Source organism: Acaromyces ingoldii (genome assembly GCF_003144295.1).
Source record: "Acaromyces ingoldii strain MCA 4198 unplaced genomic scaffold FA10scaffold_1, whole genome shotgun sequence".
Lineage (NCBI taxonomy): Eukaryota > Fungi > Basidiomycota > Exobasidiomycetes > Exobasidiales > Cryptobasidiaceae > Acaromyces > Acaromyces ingoldii.
Window position 1 is genome coordinate 863,407 of NW_020290247.1, and position 14,885 is coordinate 878,291.

A 14,885-nucleotide genomic window follows, 5' to 3' on the forward strand; every position below is an offset into this window, starting at 1 on the left:
TGTCGTCGTCATTTCTACGAGGAAGCACTAGTTGGGGCTCGATCCGGTCAATGCTGGTGAGCTAGGACAAAAATGTTAGGCCAGGAACAAAGAAAGCCCATTAAGATCCCGTGCGAGAGTGCCGACAGAGCCCGTGCAAGTCTTCGCCGCCGCCCAATGTGGGGGAGAATCTAGAAGCAAGTCGATTGCCGCCCTTTCACGGACTGGTCCTGGTCTAGATCCTAGATCTCTAGACCGGGAGTTTTCGGCCTCAGAGAGGAAAGATGTGGGGCACGGAGAACCTAAAATTTATCAGTCGGAGAGAGTTTGATAGCACGCTTAAAGTGCTGCTCTTCACTGATTGTTCTCATTACACTGCAGATCGAACGTGCGGTCCTCGAAAAGCAAGAACAAATTAACCGGATGAAGTTCGACGTATGTTTACATTTGCACTCCGAGCTTTGCTCGCGATCATCACGTCTCCCGTTAGACAGTGGCCACTCAGCAGCTTATTGCCGCCCGATTGTGGCCTAGAGCTTTTGCCTCCTTAATTGGTTTCTGCGAGCTGTACGAGTTCAGTCTCTCTTCGGCCACTTCGATGTCCTGATAAAGCATCAAGAAGGGTCTCCCCCTTGTCTCTCTCCAGGTTCTTCCCTCTTACTCCTCCCCAACGCTTCTTCTTCAGCGACCCTCCTCCCAAATCCGCCCATGCGCTGCTCTTTATTGTCAGCCGTCTGGGTCGCCATTGCGGCCTCTTCCGGCGTCTTGGGTCTTCCTCTCGAAGAAACATTGCCAGGCATCGCCCGTGGTCAGGAAGATGGTACCTTTGAGCCCCTCCAGAAGCGCCAGAATGTACTTCAGGGTCCTCTCCTCAACGGCGCAATCCCTGGTTTGCCCGATCTCTCGCCAATTCTGAGCAACAACACCTTCGACTATGTCGTTGTGGGTGCCGGTACAGCCGGTTTCACCTTGGCCGCTCGTCTCAGCGAGGACGGTTCCTCGGTGGCCGTCATGGAGGCTGGAATTGATTATGAGCTCTCACTCATCAACAACCCTTTCGCCAACACGCCGGGAGGAGATGTCGTCGGCGTAGGCTCAGACCCAGCCGATGCTCTCCAGGACGGTATTGACTGGGGCTTCCTCACTGTGCCCCAGAAGGGTGCCAACAACCGTGTCATTCGATACGCTCGAGGAAAGTGAGTCTCTGCGTCTCTTTTTGCATCTGTGCTAGCTAATCTGAAAGCGCGGTGTTTGCTCGACAGGACCGGCGGAGGTAGTTCGGTCAGGGTAAGTGGACGTTCTTCTTCACCGTAGTGGATGATCCTTTAATTGACGGCGTACAACGTCCCTCTCTTCTCCTTCTTCCTTTTCTCCTTTTTGTGGGCCGACCTTTCCCTCTTTGACAGAGTGAGTGTGTTTACCTTCTCCATTGCCCCTCATCCGGCTAATCTCTCTCTCTTGAAAAGACTTTATGATCTACCAGCGCCCTACAGTACAGACGATGGGAGTCTGGCAGACTTTGACCGGAGATGTCAACTGGGGCTTCTCTCAGCGCTTCTCGGACTTCAAGAAGAGCATGACGTTCACACCTCCCAGGCACGAACTTCGGCAAGAGATCCCAGCGGCTCAGTATGACCCTGCCGACTTCGGCTCTAGCTCCAGCATCGCCTCGCTGTCGGTCTCGTACCCTAACACGCCCCAGAACTTTTCAAAGTATGCGCAGCTGTCGGCCAACGAGCTTGGTACGCAAACCGTGAAGTCTTTCAACGGCGGTTCGCTGCTCGGTGTCCAGTACAACTCAGCCACCATCAACGCCAACGACGGTACGCGCTCAACCTCTCGAAAGTTCTACGACGAGGCTTCGAAGCGCTCCAACTTCCAAATTTTCTACCAGATGATGGCCAAGAAGATTCTCCTCGTAAAGAATGCCAAAGGAAACCCACAAGCTACTGGCGTGGCCTACAGCACGCTGCCTGGGGGTCTTGGCACAACCGGCATTCTGTACGCCCGCAAAGAAGTGATCGTCTCGGGAGGAGCCTTCCACTCGCCTCAACTCCTCATGGTCAGCGGCATCGGTCCTCAGGCTCAGCTTCAGGCGCAGAGCATCCCGGTTGTTGTCCAGAATGAGAACGTAGGCCAGGGCATGGTGAGTGTCGTAAAGTGTCTCTTTGCCTCCAGACAATTCATCTTTGTCGTCCCCTATCACAGCAAGATCACATTTTCTTCGGACCTGCCTACAAGGTCGACCCTAATCTCCACACTTTCACCGACCTTGCTGCTGGTGAGTGGTTCGCAGTCTCTGCTACTCCAGGGCTCCGAGGCTGATACTTTTTAAAGACCCTCTTTACCTCGCCGACGAGTTCCTTAATTTTACCACCAACCAACTGGGTCCTTTGACCAATCACGTTGCTGATCTTTTGGCTTGGGAAAAGCTTCCAGGCTCAGCTCTTGCTTCTCTTGGCTCCGCCGGTGCAGCGAAGATCGCGTCTTTCCCTGCCGATTGGCCCATCCTCGAGCACTTCTCGGCTCCCGGTGTCGTCGGCAACTTTGCGTGAGTTTGCGCAAACTTTGTCCAGGCCCTTTGCCAATGCTGACGAGGTCGATAAAGCAACCTCTTGGCCGAGAATGCCGCAGCAGGAGCCGATGGATCGCGCTTTGCCAGCATTTTGGGCGCACTCGTGGCTCCGCTCTCTCGCGGCTCGGTCACGCTGGCATCGGCCGACACTGCCACGCTGCCAGTCATTGATCCCGCCTGGTTGACAGACGAGACCGATCAAAAGGTCGCAATCTACGCCTTTAAGCGCGTGCGCCAGTACTTTGCTGCAAAGGCGATGAAGCCCATCCTCTTCACGCAGAACGCCACGGCAGACGAGTACCTGCCGGGCTTCGCTACCGTCAACACGGACGCTGAGATCCTCAACTGGATCAGAGACAACCTCATGACAGTGTGGCACGCCAGCTGCACCTGCTCCATGAAAACCAAGAACCAAGGCGGTGTTCTCGACAGTCGCCTGCGTGTTTACGGTGTCGATGCTCTTCGCGTCGTCGACGCTTCCTCCTTCCCCATTCTGCCTCCTGGTCACCCGCAGTCGACGATCTACATGCTGGCGTGAGTGTCTACCCGGGCGTCTTTCTGCTATGCTCGCCTGCACAGATTACTGATTTCTCGCCCTGTCTTCTCGCAGTGAACGCGCCAACACGTTGATCAAGCAGGACAACCCCTAATTGTCCCTCTGCACTCAAAGCCCCCTTTCCAAAAAGCCCCATCAATGACATTGCCTGCCGGAAGTCCCCAGAAATGACATTGCTTCTTTCACAACGCCTCCGATCGGCTGTCTTGGTCCTGCTTATAAGCTCCATTTTCTTGAGGACAGAATCTAACGGGCGTCCCTATGCCGTCACTAGGCTTTCCCTACTTGCTTTTTTCTTAGTGGAGGGCGCGTCCAAAGGTCGAGAAGACTTTGCTGCAGAAAAAAAAGGTTCTCCACCCAGTTTGGTCACTCTCACTACCTTCACCTCCGCCCCCAACTTGGCCCATCGCTAGAGAGAGATTCGTCAGATGACACTCTTTGCCGTAGCCGACTTCTGCCTGATCCCCATGGGTACCGGCTCCACCTCTGTGGGCGCCTACATTGCCGAGTGCCAGCGGGTGCTCGAGTCGCTCAAACAGGCTGGGAGCATCGTCACGTACGAGGTTCACGGCTACGGCACCAATCTCGAGGGACCCTTTGAGGCCGTCTCCAAGGCCATCGAGCTTTGCCACGAGGCAGTTCACAAGATGGGAGTGAGTCACAGTTTCTTTCAATCAGGTGTAGCGATTCTGATATTGACTGGAGCAGGCGCCTCGCATCGCCACTGACATTCGCATCGGCACGCGAGTCGATAAAGGGCCGGACTCAGGGCAGGAGGTGTGGGAGAAGGGATTGGGAGAGAACGAAAGGAAGAGAGAGAGTGTTCGTCGTCATTTGGAAGCCAAGAATGTACCATCTGCATGAAGTTGAGGGTAATATGTACAGTACAGGTAGTCGCGGTGATCAGAGGAGTAGTCTGGCGATTGAATGCGACCTAGGAAATGAGCTCGCTGCCAGCTGCGCGCTCAATTTGTGTAATGAGGCTCTGTGGCTCCAAATCTCGCCTCGCTGTGGAGGACCCTGCCCCATTCTCCTGCTCCTCGTCCGCTAGGCTGCTAAAGATGTCGTGGATGAACAAGGCGACAGACTTCTCGCTGATCTCTGCCTCGGCCCTGGGCCCCCACCGCCATGCGATGCCCTCCTCGGCATCACGCCCCGAGGTCCTATTCTTGCGTTTCCCCCGTACTTGTGTCCTTTTTGCTGAAGCGTCGGCAATCGTGTCGCTCTTGTAACGCTCTAGATACATGTTTTGGGCAAGACGGTCCATGTAGTCATCGAGCGTCATTTCACTGCTTCTGGCACCACCAAACGTGTTGAAGTCGTCATCAGCGCCCGGTATGAGCACAGGCGGCAAAGGGTCACTTGGCTCGAGCGAGAGGCGACGAAGATAGGTCCGTAATTGGTCTGGAAGAAGAGTATGTAAGCGTCTTTAGCTCCTTGCTCTTCAACATACGACTCACCATCAGCAATCGTACGGCCATTGAGGAGAATGAGACTGAGGATGACGAAGAGGAGGCCGGTATTGGCCAGCTCGCTAGTAGACCGCTTCCAATCTAGCATTGTGCCATTGCTATCCGCCTGCAGACCATCAGTGCTGCCCGCCACGTCCCTGACTGCTGCTGCCAGCGATGCGTCTGGTGTCGTCATCTGGCTGATGAGCTCGTGAGGCAACACTGAGCGGACAATGTACGATTTCCCTGCTGACGCTGTAAAGGGTGTCAACGCATAGAGGGTCAGAGATGTGCCGGCAACCGCTCGAGATGAATTGCTTCTCACCTTTCGCTTTGGTGTCTTCCTCCTCTCCCCGTTCCTCCTCCTTGCCTGCCTCCTTGGACGGGCTCGCCCTCTGCTGCTGCGTCTGGAGGATCTGGTCATTTTCCACGCCGCGAGCGCGAACCTCGACGAGCTCGAAGCCAAACGAGTCGCGCAGAATCTTTTGCGCTCGGTTGAATATGACAGGAAAGGCTTTGGCACCCTCCTTCTTCAAAACTTGTAAAGGCAGAATGTCAGCATGGGCCAAGGTCGTGAGGATGGTAGACCTACCCTTTCTGCTGATGTCTTCTCTCTTGATGGCGACGCGACGGTGTTCGTCGAACAAGGCCAATCTGACAAGGTCCTTGCTTTTGCGCCTCACTTCCTGTCGTGGCACCATCAGCAATGCACATCGCAACATAGAGCGCAGACAGACCCACATCTTTGCCCAATGCCTTTGCTGCTGCAACGGCCGTCTTGGTCTCTGTCAGCTTGACCCTCTTTGGTATCGAATAGTGTCCGCCCGATTCTTCCTCTTCTCCCTCCTCTGCGCCTTCTTCATCCTCCCCCGCTCCCTCTTCATCGTCTTCGACAATTTCTGCATCTAGACCATTCTCCTCGCCTTGTTGCTCTTGCTCCTCCTGCTCCTCTTCTCTGCGCCCGTTGCGCCCCGTTCTCGAGTGACTGCTGGACTGGCGGCTGCTTCCGACTTGGTCCCTATCGCGACGCCGATTCAGTCCACCATAGCTTACCTGTCCACGACGGCTGCTGCTTGCGCCCGAAGTGGATCTGGACGGCATGACGGTGGTGAGGAGTCGAGAGTCCAACACCAAGGCTGACTGAGCCTTGACGCGTGTTAGATGGGGGAGGCGCGTCCTCCGTTCTGTCTCCGTCTTCCGAGGCCGATTTTTAGGCTGTGTCAAGTGGAGCTTCCTTTTCGACACCAGTGAGAATAAGAAACACCAGGGCTTGACAAAGATGGAGCGACTCGAGGAAGCCCGCGTTCAGGAGGGCTTCCATGCTTTGCTTCAGAGCGCCCTGCTCCACGCCAAGACCGAAGGCTTGCTGTCCGACGCGGACCTCCAGCGAGCCGATGCCGACTTTCAGATCACGGCGCCGAGCCTGACGCTCTTCTTTGCTGCGCTCCAGGCGCGCGGCGACCCACCCTCGATCCAGGCTCCCTCGGGCGCATTTGAGCTGACGCGGGACAATGCGCCAGAGAGCTTTGCCTCATTCTTTGCGCTCTGGCAGTCTTGCGTGCCCAAGATCAAGTCACTGAACTCCGAGGCACGGCACGATCTCGCCCTCCTGCTCTGCGACCGCGAGGCGGCCTCTTCGCCACTCAGGGGCGACGTCGCCCGGCTCGCGGCAGACATCAAGACGGTGGCCATCGACATTGTGCAGAGGAGGACGTTTCAGATGCGCTTTCAGGCTGACCTCGACGAAGCGCTCGGCCATCGCGCCTCGACCGAATACACGCCGCCGCCGGGGTACGAGACGGGGGCATCCGAGCAGAAGTCGTCCCAGACGGGACGAAGACCGCCACCATTGCCACCGAAAAATGGAGCTCTTCCTCCCCAGACAAGCGGAGCTCTTCCGCCCGACGAGGACACGCTGAGCCTGATTCGTGAGACACTCTTTGCTGCGCTGGGAGACAGCATTGCGACGAACCCATCGCTGCGCGACGTCATGCGCCGAGGACCAACGTGGGCCTCGAGGGCCTACTACGCCTCCCTCTGCCTGGCCATTCTCGATGTCGCGCTGACTCGTGTTGCGACCCACGCTGCCGAAGTCGAGGTGCGCACGGTCCAGCTGAACGACCATGCCGTCGAGCCGATTCGTCGAAGCTCGTGTCCGGCCAACCTTGTCTCGCTCCTGGTCCAGCTCGGACACGTTGCGGAGCGATGCCAGAGTCTGAGAGAGGCTGACGATGAGCGAGCGATAAAGGACGCCGAGAGAGGTCAGGAGACGCCCGAGGGCGCCCGCCTGGTTGACGAGCTCACCCAGCGGCTTCTCGGCGACGTGGGCGAACGTCGGCGGAGCGAGGACATCGAACGGAGGGAAGCCGATCTTCAGAGACAGGTGGGCGAGACAGCCATCATGATTAACCGGCTTGCAATGGGTCAGTGCTCGACTCTCTTCCCGCGCATGCTTCACTCTCGCTGACGGTGACTGCAAACAGCCATGTTTGAAATACCCTCGTTCCGGGAGCGCCAGGCAGACGCATTTCGCGTCCTCGGCGCCATCACTGCATTGTAGCTGTCCTAGAGCTCAAACAAAGCCTCATTGTATCATAGTCTATCTAATACTGCTACAGATGCTCTCGGGAAGGATTTCAAAGGTAATGAACGGAGGATGAAGTGGGTGGGTATCTCACTTGAATGGGCTCTGCGAATGTTGTTCATGGTGTCTGGTGTGTGTCTGCGATGGCCAAAGGGGTGACCTTCAGAGTGCGTCCTCATCGGGCCTGTCGGCCCAGCTCTCGTCATCGACGAGTCTGCCCCCCTTTCCTCCCTTTCCGTGCCTGCCCTTCCTCCTCCCGCGCCAGCGCGTCCACGCATCGTCGAGGCCTGGGCATTCTTCGCTGTAGATGCCGTGCACCTTGGACCGCCGGATCTTGAAGACGACGTCGTAGCGCTTGGGGGGGTAGTGCAGACCCGTGACGCCCAGGCTCTGGGCGATGTTGGTGAGCCGCGCGTGCTCCCACACAACGACGACATCGAGTCCGCGGCGCGACACGGCACGGATGGCAGAGGCGGCACAACGCGTGTCGTCGCGGTCGCACGAGTGGTCGATGGGGATCGACAGGGACTTTGCGATGGGCAAGACCTGGTAAAAGTACCGACATGAGCTGGGCTGAACTGAGCCAGCAAAAGAGAGACTGCTTATGCTGCTCACTGTGTCAAAAGGCCTCTTTCGCTGACCCGTGGGCTTGAAGTCCTGAGCGATGATGTAGCTGTTGGGAAGACAATGAGCCTTGCGTTAGAAAGAAGGAAAGGAAAGCCTGAGTGCCATACCCACTCTACGGGTGTCCTTCCGTGCTTTCCAAACACGTCGACGAGGCACTTTGCCCTCATCGTCCCCTTTGCGCTGAGACCAGACTTGTCGGAGTCCTTGAACTTCTCGCCGTGACGGATCAGCTGTGCTTGAGGCGTCAGCGCCGTATGCACAAACATCAGCCGCACTCTGCCGCGCTCTGCTCTGCTCACATAGATCCAGCCGGGCTTGCTGCTCTCGCCCGCTCTGCCTTTGTCATCGTCGACCTCCTCTTCGAAAAAGTCACCGAGTAGATCCTCCTCGCCCTTTACCTTTCCATAGTAGCTGCCTTGGTGCGCAAAGATGCCTCCGGCCGAGAATGGCAACTGCTGCCGGCTAGCCTTTTCGTTGCTCGTCCGGAGCGAAGTCACGTACTCGGGCGTCGCCACGGATCCTTCGTCGTCGCTCGACGAAGCTGAGATGAGTGCTGCACAGCCTGCGAGGAAAAAGAGCGCCACGCAGAGCACCGTACGCATACTGATCGATTTGAGGAAGTAAGCCCTTCCGCCAACTCGGTCTCAATTGTGGTGTCGTGTCGTGTTTCCAGGGTGTTGATTTCTGTCTGACAGGCAAGACTGAGCTGAGCTCCTTTTTCGCGGACTTTTAAACTTTTTAGAGGGAACGTGTCTGTCTGACAGGCCCGTCTGCCTTTTCGCGCCGTCCTCTGCCTGTGCTCTGCCAGTGTTCGTAGTGCTCGCGCTGACAAACGTATTCGAAACGCTCACTTCCTGCTCGATGCTTGAGCGGTCACAGCACACAGCACAAATGCCCAGGAGGGGGCTTTAGAAGAGGTTCGAGGCGGGTGCCGTCTTGTGAGCGACAAACACTAAGAATATATACGAATCCTGCTTTCACTATCTTCATAGAAGCTACCTTAGCTCAGAGGTATGAGCGTTCGTTTCCGATTAAATATCAGGACTCCTGGCCACGAGCTGGCTAAGTGCGAAAGGTCGTCGGTTCGATCCCGGCAGGTGGCTCACTTTTTTGCGCTCTGCAGCTCGGAGATTTTTTTGTTTTCGACGCTAGAAGAAGCCCACGGAAAAGAAGAAGAGCTGCTCTTACTACGACCAGAGCGAAGATGGGTGAAGGAGGATCGACGGAAAGGCTGGACGATGCGGAGGGCACTCTGGTCGGCGAGCAGAAAGATGTGTCAGCCAGCGAGGAAGAGCGGCAGCTGCGGTGGAAGCTGGATCTCCAGATCGTGCCACTGTCGCTCGTCATATACACCTTGTCCTTCCTGGATGTGAGTTACCAGTACAGCCCTATTCCGGTCGAGCGCTGACATGACATGACACGCATGGGGACAAAAGAGAACCAACATTGGCCAGGCGCGCCTCCAGGGCCTGCAGGAGGACCTCGACATGAGCTTCCACGACTTTCAAGTGGCCCTGACGATCCGTGAGCATCTCCCAGAGGGATAGAGAGCGACTGTACTGACGTTGCGTGCGACACAAGTGTACGTGCCGTACATCATCTTTGAGCTTCCGAGCAACCTGATCATCAGGAAAGTGGGCCCCGCTCGGCTGATCCCGCTGCTCCTCACCATCTGGGGCATGGTGTCGTGCGTCCAAGGAACCGTGCGCAACAAGACGGGTCTCTACATCAACCGAGCATTCCTCGGCCTCGTCGAGGCGGGCGTGCTTCCCGGCCTGTCCGTCTACCTGTCCTTCTTCTATACACCACGCGAAATGCAGCTTCGTCAGGCTCTCTACTTCTCAGGGGCGAGTCTCTCGGGCAGCTTCAACGGTCTCCTCGCCGTGGCGATCGGGGAACTCGGCGGTCGGAGGGGCATCGCCAAGTGGTCATGGGTCATGATCATCGAGGGAGCCTTTACGACGCTGTTTGGCATAATCGCCTTTTTCATCATGCCCAACTCAATCAACAACGCCTGGTGGCTCACCGAAGCTCAGCGAGACCTTGGAAGAAGGCGTCTGGCTCTGGCCAGGCATCCGGACCTCGATGCTGTGGGGGAAAAGACAGGAGACATTGGCGCTACAAGCAGAGATGGCCTTCCTGACGAAGCTTTCTCCTGGTCCGAGGTTCTTCGCGCTTTTACCGACCCTTTTGTCTGGTTGATGTTCTGCGCTGGATTCTGCAGTGCGACGTAAGTTGCGTATCTCTGCTTGTTTGCATGCGAACTGCTGACACGCTTTTCGCAGGTCAATCTACGGTCTCTCCTTCTTTGCGCCGACTATCATCAAAAGCCTGCCGCTCGGCTTGACATCTGTCCAGTCCCAGCTCCTCTCTGTCCCACCCTTTTTTGCCGGCTTTCTCTTTTCTGTCGCATTTGCTTTCTTCTCCGACCGTCTGCAATGGCGCTATCTCTCGGGCGCCTCGGCATTTACCCTCGCTTCCGTCGGCTACCTCATCGCCCTCTGCACCAGCACCGGCTGGGCACAGTACGCTGGCCTCATGGTCCTCTGCGCCGGAAGCTTCTCCATACCGCCTATGTTGCTTACCTGGGCGCTCACAAACGTCTGGGGGTATTACAAGCGCGCCACCGCCGCCGCCTTTCTTATCTGCGCAACCAACTCGGCGGGCATCGCCGGCACCTGGCTCTTTAGCCCGCAAGAGGCACCCCGGTATTTCAGAGGATTCGGCACCAATCTCGCGCTCAACATCATGGGCATCGTATTTCTCTCGCTGGCGGAGCTGTGGGTCTTGCGTGAGCGTAGACGGAGGAGACATGGAAGCAGCGACCACCTGGTAGAGGCGCTGGCCTCGCAGGGAATGAGCCCGGCGGCTATCAGGGCAAAGCTCGGCGATCGTCATCCAGGGTATCATCTAGAACTGTAAAAACATCACTGCCATAGTGTACTGTACAGTACAATACAAACCCATATCTGCATCCTCTATTCATTGCCAGGAGAGGGTCACCTGGATCGGGCGATGATCTGAGATCTGAAAGCCGGCGTCACCCTCGCTCCAGCTCGGAATTGTGCCAAAGGTGATGATTTGCCACCTTTGCCTGCTTTCGCTCGGCTCCGTGTGGTCTTTGACCGCCGAATTGTCGGCATACATGATAAAATCCTGCTTTCATTGTCAGCGTGTCTTTTCTCTTCACGTCTTAAGCACATCGGACTGACTATTCGATCGTCCTCAGCCGTCTTTTGGCTCTTTTGAAAGTCGGTAAAGGTCGTCTGAGGACCGTATGGCTCGCTCAAGAGGCCGCCATCCGAGCTTTCTGTCCAGCTCGCAGTCTTTTCCTCCCGGGGTATAGGCCAGTAAGGGGTTCCGAATCGTGTAGGTACCGAGAGTGCCCCGTCAAAGAAGGTGAAGCCATTCCCCTGCGAATCACGATCGACTCCATGATGGCCTTCGACGAGCGTCTGGATGTGCAGGACAGATTCAGAAGAGAGCAGACCACCCAACGAAAAAGTTCCTCACCTTCCAGCCCCTCTCGTGCCGAGGACTGTTGAGATCGCCCATTAGCAACACCAAGGGATCAAGGCCGGTGGTCTCCTTGGTATGCTCGACGGCCTCGCGCGCCTTTCTCAAGATCAGCTTGCTGCTCTCGGCGCGTGCCCTTTCTCCCAGATGGTCATAGTGCGTCGAGAAGACGTGGATGAGCTGGCCAGTCGATGAAGACGGCTGGAGTGCAACGTGGGTACACATCCTCGTCTGGTCCTGTCCTGATCTCAGCCAGCGTCAAGCGTAAAGAGTTCCACGCTCCAGCTCAGACTCACTGCATCCCAGCCCACGCTTCCCGGTGCCTCTGGCGTCGGACTAAGCCAGAAGTGCTCGACACCCTCATTTCCCGTTCCACCTTGGCTGGCACCGATTCTTTGAAACTTATCGGAACGCCAGAATACAGGCACGGCCTCGCCTTTTGCTTTGCCGTCGTTGCGCGGTACACCGGCCCAATCGTAGCGGTGGCTTCTATTTCCCGTCGCACTCGCATTCTCTCCTGGGCTCTGGTCTCGCCCTTTGGAAATGGAAATGGGAGGAAGACCCTCTGTCCTGGCATCCAGAAGCCCGACAAGATCGTGGAGCTGTCCGGGAAGCACCTCTTGGAAGCTAAAGATGTCCCAGCGATGAAAAATGGCAGTATCGACGACCTTGTGTACTCTCTTGGCCCAGTGCAGCTCCCCGTACCTTTGCTCTGGCGGGTAGCTACGATCTGACATCGAACGATACGGTGCAAAGCCGCCGCGGAGCAATTGCCGGATCGAAGACAAGGCCGAGGCTGAGCTATCATACCGCACGTTGAAGCTGGCCACTGTCATCTCCGAGATCGGCGCTTGAGGGGTCGCCATCGTCGAGAAAGGATTTTGGCCGATCGGAGAGGGGGCTTGAATCCTCAAGAAAAGAGCTGCGGAGGAGAGCAAAGTAACGATCGGCACCAAGATGACGCCGAGACGCACCAGCGACGGCATCATCAACGTCGTCGTCGAGGAGAGTGGAGCGAGCGCGCTCTCGCACGGACTGAAGGGACTCGTGACAGACCTATCAAAAATGACAAACTTCGGCATCGTCCAAGGCATTATTTCAAGAGCAAAGAGGTCCTACAAGTAAATATAGATCGTAACTTTGTCGTAAGGACTTCGTACAGGCAGGCACTGAGAAGATCAACATGCCAGGCTAGGGCAAAGAAAGGTTTGGAGGGGATAGATAGTATGGGAAAATTGGTCAAAGCGATTTCATAAAAGGAAGCTCATCAGTAGTAATCCTCCTCGCCGTAGATCTCGACCTCGGTGGAGTCGAGGCTGACAGTGGCGTCCTGGAGGCGGTAGCCATCGCAAGGATCATCCCCATAGGGCTTGTCGTCGAGGTTGCTGGGGATCCAGCCGTACTGAAGACCAGTCTGGTACGACCAGTCGCGAGCATTGCGGTTCTTCCACGCCCACACCATCCAGCCCGAGGCCTTTTCGTAGACGTACTGCTGCGTCCGGAAGTTGCGCGCCATGAAAGCCATGTACTTGACGCTGTAAGGGTAGTCAGGACCCGAAGGGAAGTGAACGGGACCTTTGGCAAGGTCGCGGTCCGAGGCGCGGTCGCCATTGGGCCCATTCACGCCAATCTCGCCAGCGATGGTCGGATAGTAGCCCTGGGATCGGGTGAACTGGCTTTCCTTTGCGCAGACCTCACGAAGACGAGCCGAGTCCTTCTTCTTCTTCTCGGCATCACCGTACACGTAGTAGGGGTGCGTGTCGAGAAGGACGCGATGGGAGGCCCGCTCGGAGAAGAAGCCCTCCCAGTACTTGAGGCCAAGGAAGGCGTCGTGCATCACCATGAGCAGCGAGGTGTAGTCGCCCTGTCCGCCGGGCTTAGCCGCCTCGTTCCGGGCCCAAGGGTAGTACTTTTGAATCAGATCCTTGACACCCTGACTGTTGGTGGCCAGGGGCTCGTTGACAGCCTCCACCGCTGTGACGGTGCCCTGCCACTCGGGCTGGGAGAAGAGCGTGACGAGACGGGTGTATGCGTACTGCGTTTGGGAATAGTACGAAGGGTTGTTTGGCCAGTGAATCGCGCCAGCATGGCCAGAGTTGTCGTAACCTGCGTAAATGGATTCAGCACGACCATGGCAGAGATGTGCGAGAAAAGGCAAGAAGGTGCACTAACCGTTTTGCGATCCTGGGACACCGTGAAGGTCGACCCACACCTTGAGGCCGTGCGTCTTGGCCCAGCCGCACGCTTCAATGAGCTTGTCAAAGCGGTTCAGGGTAAGGTACGGCGCGCTCTTGCCCTTTGCCTCAGCAAATGACCAGTAGGGGAAGGGAATGCGGACATGGTTGAGGCCTGCATTCTTGATGTCGATGAAGTCCTGCTCGGTGATCCATGTGTCAAAGTGCTTTGTCAGGACGTGCTCGGCCCAGTTGTAGTCGCTGTACAGGCCAGCTGTCCATTCATCGACGATGGGGTTGGCGTGAGGTGCATTGATGGCGTGATTGTTGAGCGCGGACGACAGCTGGCTGTCCATCCAGAGCTCGAAGAGAAGCTGTCCAGGGCAGGCCACTGTCAGAGCGATTTCTTTTTGTTTCATCGTTGGCAAAAAAACAAGACCTACCCAATTGCCAATGTTGACACCACGGACCTTGTCGTTCTTGTAGTCGAAGCCCGAGTCCTCGGGCAGGTTGGGCAAGAACTTAATGGTGCCATTCTCGCCCAAGTAGCTTCGCGACTTGCCCTCGCCGACGCCTGCAAAGTCGTCGTCCTCGAAGCCGCTGAACTTGAAGGTGCTCGTCGTCGTGTACTCAAAGACGGGCCTTCCCGAAAAGTATGGCGAAGAGATCTTGGCGAGAGTGGCCATGTTGATGCCCACCTTTGAGGCCAGCGACCCGAGCCAGTCGAACGACCTCTGTGCCCATTCGGGTCGGGGAGAAATGTAGCCCTGAGAGACGTAGTCCTCTGTGTAGCGGTGGCTGTAGAATTCAGGATCGTCCTTAGGGTTGGGAAAAGGGGGAACCTCTTGAGGCTCCATGTGCACGGCCTTGTACCTGCTCTCGCCACGGTAGGTACGGACGGCGGGCATCGCCTCGACGCTGGAGGTGGCCAGAGCGGCCGCAATGACTGCAACGAAGGCAGCTCTCATGGCAAATCAGAAATGCGGAAGAGAAGGGGAAAAGCGAAAGGGGGTTGAGGTAAAACGAAACAAGACCAGAGGCCTTTATAGACGAGAGATGCTGTGGCGGGGTTTGTGCGCATGTATCATTGCATGACAGCGCGCATGTGTATGTGAGCGAACGAGCACGAAGAAAGTCTGGCCGGCCGTGGCGTTTACTTCTTTTCCTTTGTTCTCAAGCTTCCCTAGCTCTAATTTTAGTCAGACTATGCTCTTCCCGCCCCCTGCCATTGCAAGCGAGGTCTCCTTCGAGCCCTGCTCCAGTCGACGACCTTACCCCACGTCTCACCGTCCAGGTGGGTGGATCGCTCATTTAGGCAAGGTTAGCGGTGCGGAACATCCGTGCGGATGTCCTGTCAATATATTGATGTGAATGAGGGAGATCAGAGAGGGACCAATTTCCATGCGAGCTAAAGATTTAAAAG

At 56.5% G+C, this 14,885-nt stretch overlaps 8 protein-coding genes and 1 non-coding gene across 9 annotated transcripts; 5 read left to right on the plus strand and 4 right to left on the minus strand.

Moving 5' to 3' along the window:
- The first annotated feature begins 633 nt into the window (after positions 1 to 633).
- FA10DRAFT_246984 (alcohol oxidase) lies at positions 634 to 3,279 on the plus strand. Its single transcript, XM_025519435.1, has 7 exons — positions 634 to 1,175; positions 1,242 to 1,266; positions 1,445 to 2,125; positions 2,188 to 2,260; positions 2,317 to 2,530; positions 2,588 to 3,088; positions 3,165 to 3,279. The coding sequence occupies exons 1-7, from the start codon at positions 688 to 690 to the stop codon at positions 3,202 to 3,204; spliced, it is 2,022 nt and encodes a 673-aa protein (XP_025380144.1). The 5' UTR covers positions 634 to 687; the 3' UTR covers positions 3,205 to 3,279.
- Positions 3,280 to 3,394: 115 nt separating this feature from the next.
- On the plus strand, positions 3,395 to 4,130 carry FA10DRAFT_263676 (hypothetical protein). The gene has a single exon (XM_025520320.1). It carries the CDS (start codon positions 3,539 to 3,541, stop codon positions 3,836 to 3,838), a length of 300 nt encoding a protein of 99 aa, XP_025380145.1. The 5' UTR covers positions 3,395 to 3,538; the 3' UTR covers positions 3,839 to 4,130.
- Positions 4,045 to 5,304, minus strand: FA10DRAFT_257344 (MAGE-domain-containing protein; the record flags this gene model as incomplete). Its single annotated transcript, XM_025519853.1, has 4 exons — positions 4,045 to 4,514; positions 4,571 to 4,816; positions 4,887 to 5,099; positions 5,154 to 5,304. The coding sequence occupies 4 exons, from the start codon at positions 5,302 to 5,304 to the stop codon at positions 4,045 to 4,047; spliced, it is 1,080 nt and encodes a 359-aa protein (XP_025380146.1).
- A 508-nt stretch (positions 5,305 to 5,812) lies between these two features.
- Positions 5,813 to 7,336, plus strand: FA10DRAFT_263677 (hypothetical protein). Its single transcript, XM_025520321.1, has 2 exons — positions 5,813 to 6,984; positions 7,045 to 7,336. Exons 1-2 carry the CDS (start codon positions 5,841 to 5,843, stop codon positions 7,119 to 7,121), a joined length of 1,221 nt encoding a protein of 406 aa, XP_025380147.1. The 5' UTR covers positions 5,813 to 5,840; the 3' UTR covers positions 7,122 to 7,336.
- Positions 7,137 to 8,459, minus strand: FA10DRAFT_298400 (hypothetical protein). Its single transcript, XM_025524591.1, has 4 exons — positions 8,072 to 8,459; positions 7,884 to 8,002; positions 7,761 to 7,818; positions 7,137 to 7,691 (listed from the first exon to the last, which is right to left on the minus strand). Exons 1-4 carry the CDS (start codon positions 8,372 to 8,374, stop codon positions 7,308 to 7,310), a joined length of 864 nt encoding a protein of 287 aa, XP_025380148.1. The 5' UTR covers positions 8,375 to 8,459; the 3' UTR covers positions 7,137 to 7,307.
- Positions 8,460 to 8,766: 307 nt separating this feature from the next.
- On the plus strand, positions 8,767 to 8,875 carry FA10DRAFT_t2. Its single transcript has one exon. It is a non-coding gene; the product is annotated as a tRNA-Arg (tRNA).
- An 80-nt stretch (positions 8,876 to 8,955) lies between these two features.
- FA10DRAFT_298401 (MFS general substrate transporter) lies at positions 8,956 to 10,724 on the plus strand. Its single transcript, XM_025524592.1, has 4 exons — positions 8,956 to 9,141; positions 9,209 to 9,296; positions 9,354 to 10,002; positions 10,058 to 10,724. Exons 1-4 carry the CDS (start codon positions 8,977 to 8,979, stop codon positions 10,692 to 10,694), a joined length of 1,539 nt encoding a protein of 512 aa, XP_025380149.1. The 5' UTR covers positions 8,956 to 8,976; the 3' UTR covers positions 10,695 to 10,724.
- Positions 10,516 to 12,288, minus strand: FA10DRAFT_263680 (hypothetical protein). The gene is made up of 4 exons (XM_025520322.1): positions 11,585 to 12,288; positions 11,286 to 11,525; positions 10,985 to 11,227; positions 10,516 to 10,928 (listed from the first exon to the last, which is right to left on the minus strand). The coding sequence occupies exons 1-4, from the start codon at positions 12,275 to 12,277 to the stop codon at positions 10,755 to 10,757; spliced, it is 1,350 nt and encodes a 449-aa protein (XP_025380150.1). The 5' UTR covers positions 12,278 to 12,288; the 3' UTR covers positions 10,516 to 10,754.
- Positions 12,289 to 12,361: 73 nt separating this feature from the next.
- FA10DRAFT_236231 (glycoside hydrolase) lies at positions 12,362 to 14,501 on the minus strand. The gene is made up of 3 exons (XM_025519066.1): positions 13,906 to 14,501; positions 13,461 to 13,836; positions 12,362 to 13,394 (listed from the first exon to the last, which is right to left on the minus strand). Exons 1-3 carry the CDS (start codon positions 14,428 to 14,430, stop codon positions 12,556 to 12,558), a joined length of 1,740 nt encoding a protein of 579 aa, XP_025380151.1. The 5' UTR covers positions 14,431 to 14,501; the 3' UTR covers positions 12,362 to 12,555.
- Positions 14,502 to 14,885: the final 384 nt, after the last annotated feature.